General features: G+C 35.6%; 1 protein-coding gene across 5 annotated transcripts in view; it reads right to left on the reverse strand.

Moving 5' to 3' along the window:
- ptprz1.S (protein tyrosine phosphatase, receptor type Z1 S homeolog) overlaps nucleotides 1–16,298 on the reverse strand; it is a 110,180-nt gene that overhangs the window by 24,401 nt on the left and 69,481 nt on the right. For 3 of the 5 annotated variants that reach the window (NM_001091499.1, XM_041587594.1, XM_018254220.2), the window contains 1 exon segment: nucleotides 2,246–2,390. In NM_001091499.1, coding sequence (NP_001084968.1) covers nucleotides 2,246–2,390 — 145 coding nt within the window. 5 annotated transcript variants of the gene reach the window in all.

Raw genomic sequence — 16,298 nt, forward strand, 5'->3', positions numbered from 1 at the left:
AATAAAAGAATGGCTTCCTTCTGCAGTTTTTGGTGCAATTGCTTGTACTATTCTTTAATATTTACCTGTTTTTTGCCACCACTCTCTAGATGCCTTAACATTTAGAGGCTCATTTATCAAAGTCTGAATTTATCTCAATATTATCTGAAAAAAACACTGACCAAATCCGTACGGGTTTTTTTATCTGTATTTATCAATACATTTTCCCGAAAAATTTTTTGCGGGAAAAGTCTGAATTTTACGCTTTGTTCGGAAATTTCCACCCGAAAACTCCTATTTTTTCAGATTTTTTTTGCCAGAAAACCCCAAAAACTTTGGATTATTGCACAAAACCCAGCGCAGTTCAAAAAAATCTTTAGGACTTCTCCCGTTTGACTTATGTGCAACCTCGGCAGGTCTGAGATGCCGGATTTTCGGATTCTGACTTTTTCCATCCTCGGGTATGGGTATAATAAATTTAGAAAAATTTGTGTTTTTTAAAAATTCAGATTTTATACTAAAAAAACCACACATTTTTTAGATTTTCTGCATTCGGAGTTTAGTAAATAACCCCCTTAGTATGTGAGCAGGTATTTAAAGGGGTAGGTTACCTTTAAATGTACTTCTAATACCATTCTTTGAATACCATCTATGTATATGTATGTCTGCATCATATTAATAGTTTATGTTCACAGCACACTACCCCAGTAATAATAATCTGCCTTTATAATGTCAGTACTGAGTGAGAATCTATAAAACAGAAAATTCTATATATGGGAATCACACAGTATTAATGAAAGATTATTGATAAAGAAGACATTTATTGCTAAGTTCAATTAGATATTTCAGTTTGCAGTGTAAAGCCTTCTGAAAACAGATATATTTACATGCCTCATGCTACACCCATAGCACAGCCTTCATACCAAAAATGAGACTCTCACATGCTGCATTATGGGTGGAGACATGCAGATTACTCCTTTATGCCCTGTGGCCAACTATGCATCCAGAACCGCTGGTTTATAGCACAGATACAGCCTAATAGTAAATAGGCCTATATATCCAAACTTGCAGAAAGCCTGTTTCAATCTTGTTAGATCTCATCAGTAAAGATATTGGAACATGGCTTCTGAATAGGTAGGACTAGCAGTGTAGCAAAGCAGAGAAACCAACCTGGTGAGGGTGAGACAAGGATAAAATGATGTATGTAAATACCTTCTGTTTTCAGAATTCTTTATACTGTATGTCTTGCATTGTAAAGGAATTTTTGGCTCATTTTAGCCCATCTCACCATACTCTAACCTTGTTGGTTTCTCTGTATTTTAGTTTGTGCGTGAAGCTCATTTCATATTTATAGTTTAGTGAATCCAGGTGAATGTAAACCTAATTTATAAATATAGTTGAATGCTAAAGTTAGGACATGCCTTGCTAAATTACACGTTTAGTTTATTTTTGCATTTCTGGTAAGCATTGCGGATGGATGCTGTGTTTATTTATAGCACAATATTTTGCTTCTTAACTTTGCCTTATAAGTATTATCTTTTTACTAGAGATATTTCATTTGGTTGGTTTGTCTTAAAACTAATACAAAACATACCTTTTTCAAATAGTGCATGATAAATAGTAACTTTATTTTGTTGCCATTTTCTATCCTTTATGTTTAATTTTTCTCTCGTTGCCAAAAATTTGCGAAACGTTGAAAAATCACCAAAATGCAATAAAGTCTATGGACGACCCATTGGAGTCTGCGGGCATCATTTTCGTGCAAGACTTTGAGAAAAATAACGCTTATCACTATATATAAGCTTTATAAGCTAGGTCGTCAATCTTCTAAACTGTTAGAATTTGAAATAAATTTCAGCGCATCAAGAGAATTGCCAGCATTTATACAGTTGTGCTTTTACAGACCCTAGTAAAGCTTGGTGGGAGATGCGCTTCTAATTCTGCTACCGAGCCACAAATCAACTAATGCATCAAATGTAATACTTTATAAAGTGCTCTTGTCCAAGCTCTTTTTTTATTTCCAGCCCTTGAACACCTGTTTTATTGTTTTCATGTGAAGCAAACATAATTAAATTTATCCTATATCCTTCAATGAGCTTGAATGATCCACTGATTTTTCATTTGCCCCTGCCATCTTTCATACATTTCTAGTTTATATACGTTTTGTAAAATGTAGGAAACAATTAAAAATACAAGATCATCTTTATATCATCTATATTTCTTCCAGAAATAGAAAATTATCCGTTTGTAAAACTTAAGAACTTACCGCCAATAGATCAGAATACCCACAAGCACCACAAGACAGATAAAGGTCAGGGATGACACGACAACAAGTGGGATTACTGTCTTCTCTTCTGACTCCAAACCTTCTGCTAGACCAACACGAGATTCATGGCTACTATTACTTGCCTCTGTAGTCAGACAAAATGAAAACCATCTATATTTACTTGTACAAGCAAAAGCACTTCATAACACAGCTAATTGCCTAATTACACCCAGCTCTATCAAATGGTAGGAGCATTTTTACTTTGGAAATTGTACTTTCTGTGGCAGTAATTATATTATATTTTGTTTCTACATAATACAAGTGGAAAGTATGGGGGTTAAATGCTTTATTAAAAGCACTGAAAAGGGAGAAAGAGCAATTTGGAGTGGGACAACAAAGCACTTGCATGTATTTATATTACTAATGTTATCTGGTCTTTTGCCAGATAATTTAATGATCCCAATAATAATTGTTGTACAAAGGATTTAATAGCACTATGTCATTTACTGTTATTTATACAGTATATACCTTTATGGCTTAACAATATAAGACCAATAGGTTTGAACTTTTGTAGATTTTTTGTGTGCTATGCCATACAGTATTATTATACTATATCTATTTTTATTTTCCCTTTATATTATGTCAGGTGGAAATATATAAAGTAACAGTTATTGGACATAATTTTCCCATTGCTTCCATTTTCTAGCTTCTATAATAGTATTATGGGCTTACCTTTAATTTCACTTAAAATAAGCCTCAGTTGTTGATAATTGTAGTTCCACAAACTTCTTTACCAGAAGTTTGAAAAGGCTATGGATTAGTGTAACTGTTTTTATGTAATTAAAGTTATGAACAGCAGCAATATGCATTTTAATAACCTTCTCCTCAACACCTCTTTGCATATACCCTTTCAAGACTGCTAGAACTTCCCCTTCTGTAAAATTCTTTTTCACATTCCATCAGATTTTCTCTCAATCTCTTTTTCTTTAAACAATTTCTCTCAATGTATTTTTAGAGAAGACTAACCTTATTCCAACCCAGTCTTCATGTATTTGTATCTCTGCATTATACACTATAAGCCATTGCCACCTGATCTGTGCAATACTCAGTGCCACATCTCTCACTCCTGCTTTTTGCTTAACCCCGTAACATGTCTCATGCCCTAATTTTTAGATTGTAAGCCCTACTGAGCAGGGCCCACTTTACCTCCTATTCCAGTCAGTACTTGTATCTATATGTATCTGTATGTTTGATGTGTAGCCTTTGGATATTAATAATAATAACCATATGTTTCAATCAGAGAAACAAAAGCTACCACCCTTTGTTTTATTATAACAATATCATATTATTTAATATTATTAATATTAAATAACATATTTTCCCTGTTCTTAGAACATTTCAAAGGAATTGGAGTATATTTTAAAGTCTTTCTCTATATCTTTTTGCCTGAATATGGCAATTCCTGCTCATTACATATATCTTTTAATTTTACACACTCTGTATCAATGAGCTGTGTCTCTACTTCTGCTGTTGAGCTGCTAGTCCCTACATCACATGACAGACTTACCAGGGGTTGCAGTTCAATAACAGTTGCAGAGACTAGAGAGATAATGTAGGGATTCTTGTTTGTATCAATATTAAAAAAAAATAACAAAAATATGTATTATATAGTATTGATAGATAACCATATATAAATATGTATCCATTACATATGTTATATATATTTACATATTTATATAATAATATATATAAATATGTAATGGTTACATTCAATATAAAAAAAAACAAATGTACTTAAGGTAGGATATTTAAGTCTTTCATGTAGAGTTTTTTTTTTCCTGACATTTTCACAGTTTTGTAATTAGGTGCTGATTTTTTTAATAGAATACATTCATATGATAATTGTGATATAGAACTAAAATATATTGTATTATGTTGTAATACTGTAAATCTTCTGTACAGTTCATAGGTTTTTATATTTGTTTTTAAGTGCGCATAAACAATTTGTGATTTTGAGTTCTTCCCCCACCAATTCCTGACTAAAATCAGTGATATTAAGCATAAACCATGAGTTTCCATTAAAGACAAAAAAAAAACACCACCATGCCATGCTGCTACAGTTAGATACATTTAGCAATTCAAATATCTGTAATAAATTCAAATATTTAGAGGCAATTCATGCACACATACATGGACCACAAGCGCACTAACACCAAACTATAAATATCTCCCTTTGCAGCAGTTCATGCAGTTCCTATCTTGCCACACAAACCAGAGAGTTGTCTGTGTACTGTGTACAGTCATGGCCTGCAGTTTTCTAATACACATCAATTTGGACATTTGACTTTTTTTATACTGTTCAGGGGAAAGTCGCTGACTTAAACAATGCCAAATTTTTAAAACCGAGCATATATATTCCTGTATAAGATTATATTTTGTTGCTATGTTTCCAAGGTATGGGTATGGATCTGTTATCCAAAAACTCTTTTGCCAGAAAGCTCTGAATTACAGAAAGGCCATCTCCCATAGGATCCATTTTAAGTAAATAATTTAAAAAAAAATTTTCTCTTTTCCTGTAATAATAAAATAGTAGCTTGTACTTGATGGTAACTAGGCTGCAAGAATCCACATTGGTGGCAAACAATCTTATTGCTTTTTTTTAATATTTAAATATTTTTCTTAGCAGCCTTAATGTATGATGATCCAAATAACAGAGGGACTCCTTATCCAGGAAACGCAAGCTCACAAGCATTGCAAATAATAGATCTTATACATTCTGTGGTGCCATTAGCATTAAATATTCTATTTTAGTTCTGTCTAAAACCACATGAAGACTTAAAATGTTGCACAATAAATATGACCCACTTCTGCTATTTGGTATATAAGAATTCAATACATTCAATACAATATACAATTAATACAATTCTGAAAAAAACATTTGCTCCCACAAATAAACGTGTATCTGGTACATTTCCTAAAAGTTGCATGTATGACTGGCATCGCATAAAGAGTACATTATAATGTCCTTCACTTGTTGGAGCTAGCCAGCTCATCTGCACAAGTGTATGTCACTATCCAGTGATTGATAGATTTTCTTTAACGGATAAGTAAACCTTTAAAGTGTCTGAATGTAAAAGTGCTCATGGTACTTTTCTAAGCACTTTTCTAATTTACATTACGGTAATTATTATTTTTTTGTTTCAGAGCTGTTTTATTAACTGCCAACATAATGATTTATTTAACAACAGCTTCACCTGTTCAGTTCCTATAACTATAAAGTCAAGGACAGCCAAAGAGACATCTTTCAGAAGGAAAACAGAGAAGTATTCTGATGTTTCTTTAGTCAAGAGAGAGATCAGAAGCCTTAGATGACCTTTCCCTTCTCCTTCCAAAGCAGAGCATATTCTGAACATTTCTCTGTTTTTGAGTCTGTTTGAGTCTCTCTGAGTCTTTTGTGAAGGTATCCACATATACAGTAGCACTTTATAACACCTGACCAAGGTGCATTCCTTAATATGCATGTGAAGTTGACTGAGTTATATAAATATGTGCCATAAGTTATATAAACATATTCCACATTACTATCTATCCATTGGGTTTAAAAAATATGAACTTGGAACTTTGTTAGAAGGGTGTTAATATATACTGTAACCTAAAGATGTAATTGGATCAATCTCTGTGTATTGCTGTCCACAGTAGTGCACAATACATTTTATCAGAAGTCGTTTTCTTGGTCTATAAATTTGTTCTCTAAAGAGATTAACTTTAACAATCCATTGAGATTAGAAGAAACGGTTTTATTTCAATATGCAAAAAAACTTTATTTTGCAATCAGAGCTATGGAATTGTCAGTCAGGTTAGACTGATACATTAAATAGTTTCAAAAGAGGGTTAAATGGCTTTTAAGAAAGTTATGACATTGCTGGCAAGTTTTTCTAAAATCCCATAAAAAGCAGAAATTGTTTAGAAAATGGGAGTAAATTAATAATTAATAAATCACTTGTTTCCTGACATCATTTTAACCAACATCAATGGATACTATTACTATTTTACTATATATTATATATATAGTTATGCTGCACTTTTCCAGATTGTTCCATAGAGAAGAAATGTAGCTTTCATCATGCTGTACATCGTCTGCTTTAATTTTTTTCTTTACTATATATACTATCCCTTTATCCTTTTAATGAAACACTAATATATATTTGTGTTTATTGGGAACCCAGAGTTTCTGCTCCATATTTTTTTACTGATGTCGCATGATCACCTGGTTTACATACTGCTTCTTCATGATCTTTTATGAATAATAGATAGTTTGGTGCTTCAAATCACATGCTTTCCGTTTAAGTGCAGGTAGCATTTTTTGCACGTGGCTAATTGCTGCCTGTGCAAGAGTTCCACTCAATCATCTGGCAGAAATTCCCTACATAAATTGGTAACTCAGTTTATAACTGCGCTTAGCAAACAAAGTAGTGTAGCGTCTAATTTTGGACAGTTTTCATCTTTATTTTTGGTCTGACAAATCAAATTGCTCTAAAATGGTTGGTGCCCTCCTAATGTATATCAGATTAGATTGTGCTACTTGCTTTATTAAGTATTGCATCTGTTATCTGGAAACCCATTGTCCAGAAAGTTCTAAATTATGGAAAGGCTGTCTACCATAGACTCCATTTTAACCAATGATTCCCTTTTTCTCTGTCTTAATAAAACAGTACCTTGTACTTGATCCAAACTAATATATAATTAATCCTTATTGGAAGCAAAACCAGTCTATTGGGTTCATTTCATGTTTAAATTATTTTCTATTAGACTTAAATTCACAAGCGTTCTGGATAATAGGTCCCATACCTGTAGCACTATGTGTATGCATGTTTGTTTAATGCTAAGATCACACTCAGGCTCCAGTTGTAGTTCTAGGCATCATATATGGAGGTTTATCTAAAATAAATAAAAAGGGACAGGATGCTGAGGACTTGCCAGCTGTTTCTCTATATATATTATCTGCCAATTTTTGTTCTGTTGCCAGGGTTGGACTGGAACCTTGAGGGCCCACAGGGCTGCAAAATGAAGGGGCCTCCTGGCGGTCCCTGGGGGAGGCCCCCTCCCAACCGCTAAACTCCTGCCACGCTCATGCACGAAAAATCGCCGCAAAGCATGCGTGAAAGACGCCACTATGCAGTACAGTAGCTGGTCAGCTCTGGGAGCAAGTCTGGGCTGGCAGGGGCCCACCGGGTTTTTTCCCAGTGTCCCACCTGCCCAGTCCGACCCTGTCTGTTGCCAATGCACAGGTGTGTAACTGTGCCAAATTTTGTAATACAGAGGCTTTACCGTTTATGGGATTCTTATTCTTTTGGAACATTATTCCTGTAGTGCAGATTATTATTCTCTGAGGTCCAGGATAGCTACAGATAGCACACGTTTTCAAATATAATTTCCAAATAACTAATTCCAGAATGAAAAACAAATTGCCTGGTGTGTTAACCCATGCTTGCAATTTGCATTGGAGATAAACAAGTAAGAAGTTGTTAGAGCTCAGCAATGCTGCTGAACACTAACACCCTAAAACACATCTGCATTGATAGATTTGTCAACCTGTTAAAATGTTCCTGACTGTCAGGAAACTGTCAGGAATGTATTTTATATTTGTGCTCTATGGATCCTAAAGGATTTTCAGATGTTCAATGCACCTGAACAAACTTTGTACCTTTCATTAAATATAGAGGTAAATACATACTGTTATTGTGAAAATCCTAAATCCTGAGCTGTTGTTATGGTCTGCAACAGTTGTTGAGTCTGCACTGCAAGTTTTTAGTTTATCCTTTTGCTAACCAGAAAAGCTTTGATTCTGTGGGCCCTGGAATCTGGAGCAGGTGCTGCTGTTAAACAGCACCTGGCACATAAAACTGTCTCCCCTGCCAAAGGTGTGAGTAAACAGAGCCCACATACTGGGGAAAACGAGTATTTTTTGAGAGCACCCTAGTGATTTCTTTACCCTCACACTAGGAGGTATTTCCCAATGCGAGTAATGGGTCACATACACAATGAGGGAGTGCCCCGGCACATTATACACATAAACGAACATAAAGATTGAGCTGGAAACTCTTTGAGGTCCCTTCTGGTGCTGGTTGCTTTTCAACAAAAAAAATCAATAATTATCATTTTGTTGTGTTAGCCCACATCTCCAGTGGGAAAAACTATTTTTATGTGATGGGTGCAGCAACACCTGCTACTGATGCCAGGGCTAAACTGGATCATAGTTTCTCTGGCGAGCAAAAATATAGTCAGTGCTGGGCTGCTTTTTCCACAGATGGTGCAGGCCATGGGCCTTCCAGCATCCACCAGAACTTTATAGCTTACATTGTGGCCATGTTCAATTCAGTAAGCCACTAGATACTTAGCTATTCAAGGATACTGTATACCCCTTAATGGGGGGTATAAAGTATATGTAAAGGGAACCGTCAAATAACCTCAAACTGGAGATTATTTAGCCTGTTTTAAAAAGATCCCCTTTATTGTGCAGTCAATCAAGTCTTCATGGTTTTGCAGACTGACGATATCCACTTGCTATGTTGTAGCATGAAGATGTGATTGTATGCATGAATGCAAAAGGGGTACTGCTGTTGACAGCAGTGTAAGCAGAGGTAAAAAGTACGTTAGGGAGCAGTGCTTGGGAATTAAAATTTGTAATGAAATGATAGTGGCCAAAATATGACATGAAATAATGGCGCTACACTGTGACGTGACCCCGAAACGTTGCACCTGCACTGCATTAAAAAATTGCAAGGGCTTGCCCTGCAGCTAAAAATCCTGTGTGCCAGTGAAAGTCTTTTCTATGGAATTTTGAGGTGGCCGAAGCCTCTATCGTTGTGCACCAGGTGACAAGTACAGGAAGGGTGGTGTTGGTGTGCGGTTAACCGAAATTTCTTCGCTACACTGTGAGTGTCATGAAATGCTAGGGGTTCACCCAACTGTGTTTAACATTTCAATACATTCTGGAGTAGGATATCCTAACCAACCCCTTTGATAAGATATAGAACACAGATGTAGGTGCGTAATCAGAGAACCATAAAGGGTTAAGGCCACATCATATAGCAGTGAGTTACCAAACTAGTTGTATCAAAATCATATTAATTCTTTATCATAGAGTGCTGATATATAAAAAGCAGGAGGAGCACCCAGTCATGTTTAACCTGCTTCTAACATCAAAATAAAACAAATATATATTATATAATATAAAAAAAGCATGAGAAATCCCAAACCCAAAATCTGGATTATGTAGGAATGCAGGTGATTGTGCAGCTATTTCATCTTCCATGATCCAGAAAGAATGAATATTAAGAATGAATATTTTGTTTCAACAAGTCTGGTCCCACGCTCCTACATGATGAGCTATGAACCCTTAAGTCTCTAAGTACCCACCTAACCATATGTGACCTATATCTCACTTAAAGGGGTTATTTTGGATATCCTTCTCCAGAATCTATGGGCAAGCATAGCTGGCTGAATTACATGTGTACTAATAGTACATGTCTTTGTTAGCATACGTACTACATTATATTCTTGGTTGCTCTTTCTCATAGACTTGGGTGCTGAAGTCGTTTGTCTATCATATTTGTTTGAGGAATGTTTGGGAGATCAACAACTTGGATGGTTTTGGTTTACAGTTATACTATATCCTCTGTGTGTTATGGGGGTCACAATGTTTCATATAACACTGGGGTCAAACTGGGGACCGCAATGTGTCTGCCTCAGTTTGCTGAGGGGTAGGAGAGTTCATAACACCTTGCCATGTGATGATTGATAGGTACTCAGACTTATATGAAAATTGAACTTTGATATACTACTCTTATGCAGATCCAGTAGGTAGAATCAGCTCTTCAATATAAATTGTGCAATAATAGTGCAAAGTGTAGGGTAGACTGTCAAGATTGGGTTGTTTTGTCTTAGGGATGCACCGAATCCACTATTTTGGATTCAGCCAAACCCCCGAATCCTTCACAAAAAATTTGTCTGAATACCGAACCAAATCCTAATTTGCATATACAAATTAGGGGTGGGAAGGTGAAAACATTTTTTGTATCCTTGTTTTTTAGACAAATAGCAGGGGACCTTTTTACCCATAAAGAGGATCACTGCACCAGAAGCCACCCCTTTAGACTAGAAGAATGAATTTGTATTTGAAGTAGTGTAGTTGGTTCTTTACATTGAGGACAGTGAGGTTGTGGAATGCACTGCCGGGTGATGTTGTGATGGCTGATTCTGTTAATGCTTCTAAGAGGGACATGGATTATTTCTTGGACAAGCATAATATCATAGCCTATTGTGATAATAAAATCTACAATTAGTATAGATATGGGTATGCACAATTTTTGTGAGTGTATGGAGGGTCAGTGTGTGTATGTATGGACACTGGGTTTCATTTGGAGGGGTTGAACTTGATGGACTTTGTTTTTTTTTTTCAACCTAACTTAACTATGTAACTATTTAACTAATAACATATTTATCCAGTTAAAAAAACACACACACATTTGAGTAGAACTATAATGCATATTGCATAAGTCTCCAACCATTCATTCCTAGCAATAGGAACCTCTGCAACATGCTTCCTAGTGGGGGCTCACCACAATGATATCACAGTCTGAAGCATTTAGTGTAGATGACTTACAGGCCTCTGAAGAAGACAAAACACTTCAGGCTGTGACATCCTCAGTGTGTGCTCCCAAAGAGAAGGTGAGCAGAGGGGGGGGGGGGGGAGCAGTGTCATGAAATGCTGGTGGGCAGACTGTATCATGAAATGATTGGGCTGCTGTGTCATGAAAGGATAGTGGTCAGGTTATGTCATGAAAGACTGTAGTGCCACACTGTAGGAAGCATGACATTCTGGGGCCACAATGTGTCTGTCATGAAATCATGAGGTCAATCCAGAAAGTGGCATAAAATGCTGAGGTCTAGACTATGCCATTAAATGGTGGGGCAGCTTATTACATTTGCTGGGAGGTAGACTGTGCCATGAAATGCTGTGGGCAATATTAGCAAACCAGCTGCTGGCTGAGGTCATTATGTACCTAATGTGTCATTAACAGGTGAGTTGCTGGTGTCACACCGTAAGGTTCATTCATTTCTAAAGGCAACAATGTATCTGTCATTACATGTTGGGGCCCTTCAGACAGTGTTATGACATACTGGGGGCCAAAATGTCACAAAATGATGAAACTGCTGTGTTATGTTGTGGCATCATTCCAACATTCCATATTAAATTCTGTTTAAATGTTTACTTTGCTTATAAAATAGTTGATAATGCTAATGGGAGTGTTGGTGGACATGCGAGTAAGTGGGCGTGACTTATTTTTAATGCGCACCACATACCACCATTATACCTTCTTTTTTTTTTTACCCACTTCAACCCCTGTGTATACTATAGGACATTACACAGTGTGGTTTGTTTTTCAAATGATATCATTGTTAAGGGGTAAAAAAAGATATAGTATATTTTATAAAAATGGTTCATATGAAATCATTTAAGCCCACCCTCTACTGCTGAGTTTGCCCTATGCAGTGCTGCAGATCTGTCAGTTATAAGTCCCAGTGCTTGATAGAATAGTCTGTGCTGATATGTACCCCTTGACCAACACATGGACCGCCCAGACCCTCCACAGAGTTTAGATGGGGATCTAGTTAGGCAGCTGACATTTTGACAGTTGAGCCAAGTTACTTGTAGATTAATGTAATAAAAGTTTGCTGCTGCTCTTGTAAACTATAGCACCAATGAGTAGGTAGCATTTACTGGTCAACTGTTAAAAACAAACATCCAATTAGTTACCATGGGTTTCTAGACCTGAGCAAACTTGAACACAAGGATATTGTGCACTAATGCTGCAAACTCGAGCAACTGCCGGGTGATGTTGTGATGGCTGATTCAGTTAATTCCTTTAAGAATGGCTTGGATGATTTTTTGGACAGACATAATATCAAAGGCTATTGTGATACTAAGCTCTATAGTTAGTATAGGTATGGGTATATAGAATTTAATTAAAAGTAGAGAGGGGTGTATGTATGGATGCTGGGTTTTCATTTGGAGGGGTTGAACTTGATGGACTTTGTCTTTTTTCAACCCAATTTAACTATGTAACTATGTAACCAACCAGCCAAGGGCTTTTGAAGCAAAAACCCAATGTCAAAAAATGAGCCCCAATCAATTTTAATTTCAACAATTTAATTTTACTGCTTCCATTTTCCTACAGGTTTTAAACTTGCCTTTACCTGTCTCCCTGATGCTATTTTTGTCCTGCTATTCTTATTTTACCCTCATCCCTCTGCATCGCTAGTTTTATCATGTCCTTTGGACAGTTACATAACAGCACCTGAGAGCATATCACCAATGGCCAGAACTACTTGCTTGACATATCATTAGTTCTATGTCTATCATTTTTCAAGATGTAACATCTGGCTGTATCAGTTTAGGTGTTTATTTATTCTGTATCAACTGATACTGATATTCTGTATTAACTGAAACTGAGGAGCAGGACTATGAGTTTTAATAGAACATGAAGGGTGCGAATCTGCTTCAGTTTATATAGAGTAGATAAACTTAAATTTTGGATTTTACATGCCTGTGTGAAGGATTGCTCATTGAGTGCCTGCTACTATACAATCGGTTGGTTCCGCTCCCCTATCTCAAGGTCCTGTGCCCCCCTTTCTCTGTGGTGAGTTTCAGGATTACAATTATTATGTTTTGATAAATTCTGGGTCACCTTTAAATGATTGCATTATATAAAGGGTCTGAGTTGATGTTATAAGATACAATATGTATCTCAGCAATAACTGTAGTTTTATTCTCATTAAGTTTGTATGCTATACACATACCCATTAAATTGATTTGAATGGAAACTATTACAATGGTTAAGCTGCCACAATGATGTGTTATTTTCAAACTTGAGGCCATGACTGTTATGGAGCCTTGTGGTTCTTCCTCCACATATTCAACAATAAAGAATATACACAGACTGACTCACTTCTACAGATTAAATGGCTCAGTGCTGATAATTGATAATGGCTGAAACACTGCTCATAACCAGTGGTGTAAGTCTAAGTTACTAGGGCCACAGAAAAATCTATTTAAAGGGATCCTGTCATAGGAAAACATGTTTTTTTCAAAACACATCAGTTAGTGCTACTCCAGCAGAATTTTTTATATTTAATTTTGAAATCTGACATGGGGCTAGACATTTTGTCAATTTTCCAGCTGCCCCCAGTCATGTGACTTTTGAGAAATGGATTTCAGTGCAGAATTCTGATGGAGCAGCACTATTAACGGATTCATTTTGAAAACATTTTTTTTTTCCATGACAGTATCCCTTTAAGTTGAATGGTAAATTGAGCTATTCTACCAAGATTTATTAAAATTGCTCATTAATTTGGGCTTATGGGGCCTTTACATTTCAAGGGCACCCTCTGCAGGGTCTGCTTCCTCTGTAGTTAAGCCCCTGCTAATGACATGAATGTTATTATTGCAGAAAAAAAACAAGCAATCTCCTTAAGTATCTGGCATACGACTCAACACAAACTGATTGCTTGAACATACGATACAGAACATGCAATCAGCACAGATTACAAACAGCAATATACGGTGGAGACCCACCTTGATTAGCAACATCTTCAATTCATCATAAATAGGAAAGGGAATCATTGGACATTCATCAGTGGGGAGAAAAAGCAGATCATAACTTATTTATTTAAGGGTAAGTGTTAATTGTGCATGCAGCCTAACAACATGCATAGGAGTTCCTCGGTGCATGCAGCAGTGTGGAACAAGGACAAGGCTTCAGTGCCCAGGTAAAATCCAAGTTATGTGTTATTATCATCTGAAATCGAATGCACCCAGAAGTCTTAGGAAATAGACTTTACTTTAAGGGATTTTATACACATTTTGAATGGTGTGCTATTATTTTTTGTCACATTAGATATTTACGTTTGATACATCCATGCATCTGTTTACTTTGCCTTAGCTATGCTTATTCCTTCTCCCTTTTACCCTCACTGTTAAATTAGCAACAACACTACAAAACTGCAGTGCAGTAAATTATAATAAGGCTTTGAGATACAGAGGGACTAATTTTGCCTTATTCTTGGTTGCATTGGTTCTGGTAGCATATATTGAACCCCTACAACAAAGCATAACTGGAGAAATAAAAATAATTACGAGTACTTGATATTGTATTTGATACTTTGTATTCTGACTGTTAATTGTCCACATTTCAGTAGACTACATGCCCTTTCTCAAGTATATTTTTGCATTCCAGCATAATTTATTTTATACTTCATATACTGTAGTTAAAGTAAAATAAGGAGAGATTAAGCGGGTTATTTATCAAAATCTAAATTTATCTCATTATTTTCTGACCAAATCCGCACACAGGTTATTTCCCCTTATTTATCAATACATTTTCCCAAAAATTTCCTGTGGGAAAAAAACAAAAAAATTGTGAAAAATTCAAATTTTTCGGATTTCTCAGAAAACTCAGATTTTTGAGAGGTCTGAGATGCCGGATTTTCGGATTTGAACTTTTTCCATCAGAATATAATAAATCCTGAAATTTTCGAGTTTTTGTCATTCAGACTTTAATAAATAACCCCCTAAGTGTTAGCTGATTTTTTTTTTTTTTAGCAAATATTCGTTTACAATATTTAAGTGACAGGAATTGCAAGATATGAATCTCACATGTACTGCTCCATACATGTAGGTATTTTTTATATAAATTCCAAGCCAAACAAAGCTGATTAGCTGAACCAGCAGGAATCTAGATTTCTCACATTTCCTATGTAATGAACTAAATGACAAATAATCGAAGCAATACCTCCTGCAGAGCTCCAGACGTTTGTTTTTGTTCTGAAATAATGATAATATGGAGGGGGTTGACTAACAATTAAGACGATATTTGTTACAAAAGTATAAACCAATGCTTCTTATACATGAAAATAAAAATATATAGATGTAATAGATAGACAACTACTTCATCTATTTAAAAATGTATTACACCCTTATTTGAAAAACAAAACAAATTGTAAATATATACTATAAATATAAATGAATAAATTATTAAATAAAAATATAAATTGTATATCTAAGATTCTGTCACAAGTTTTGTATGCATTTCTACACAATTACTTTTACTTTGTTTGTGGAAAATGCCCTCCGGTGTTTATTTTTAAGTACTGCAACATTTTATTTTTTGTTTCCCTATCCTTTTGTTACATTTCATTTACAAAGTCCATCCATGGAGCTAGAGAGTTCTCAAAACCCCAAAATATTAAAAAAAGTAAAAATAAATATCTAATAATTTTTGATGTCATATGAAGACAACAAGTGACAGAAGAACTAGCTAATGGTTATTCATACTATTTACATGTAAATTTACAAAATAGCCACATATAAATGTGAGAAGTACATTAAAATATGTATTGCACTGCAATATAATTTATACAGCTATACATTGTAATGAAATGTGTTTATAAAACTCAATAAATAAAACCATTAAACGAGACATATAGGATAAATGAAAAAAACACAAATTTTGTAGGCAATTATAAGTAATATATGGTGTTGCTTTTACATGGTGCTAAAAATGTACATTATCTTTAAAAATAGTCCCTTTATTGGAGCTCCCTATAGATGTTCTCTAGTCCCTGTCTATGTTTCAAATGAGGGGTGTGCGTGTCCCTGCCAGAAGTACAGTAGGAGGGGGACAGCCAATTACAGCCCTGTAGTCACACAAGCACAGACAGGCTTACAGTTCCCTATCAGGTCCTGCTAGCTGCTGATTGGTTCCTGTCCTGCAGTGCAGTTAGCTGAGTGCCGCCGGCTCCCCTGCACAGCCTGAGAATTCAGGGAGCAGGAAGTGGAAGGGAAGGGAGGGATTATTAGGGTTTTTGCAGAAATATTCATTAATCAGCCTGAAACACTACTTTTTTTAAGCACAATTCTTCTATATCTAAATGAGTATAATGCACTGGTACATGATTATTTTTTACTCAAAATGCCTCCTTTAAATAATAA

Source organism: Xenopus laevis, chromosome 3S (assembly GCF_017654675.1).
Source record: "Xenopus laevis strain J_2021 chromosome 3S, Xenopus_laevis_v10.1, whole genome shotgun sequence".
In the NCBI taxonomy this organism is placed as follows: domain Eukaryota; kingdom Metazoa; phylum Chordata; class Amphibia; order Anura; family Pipidae; genus Xenopus; species Xenopus laevis.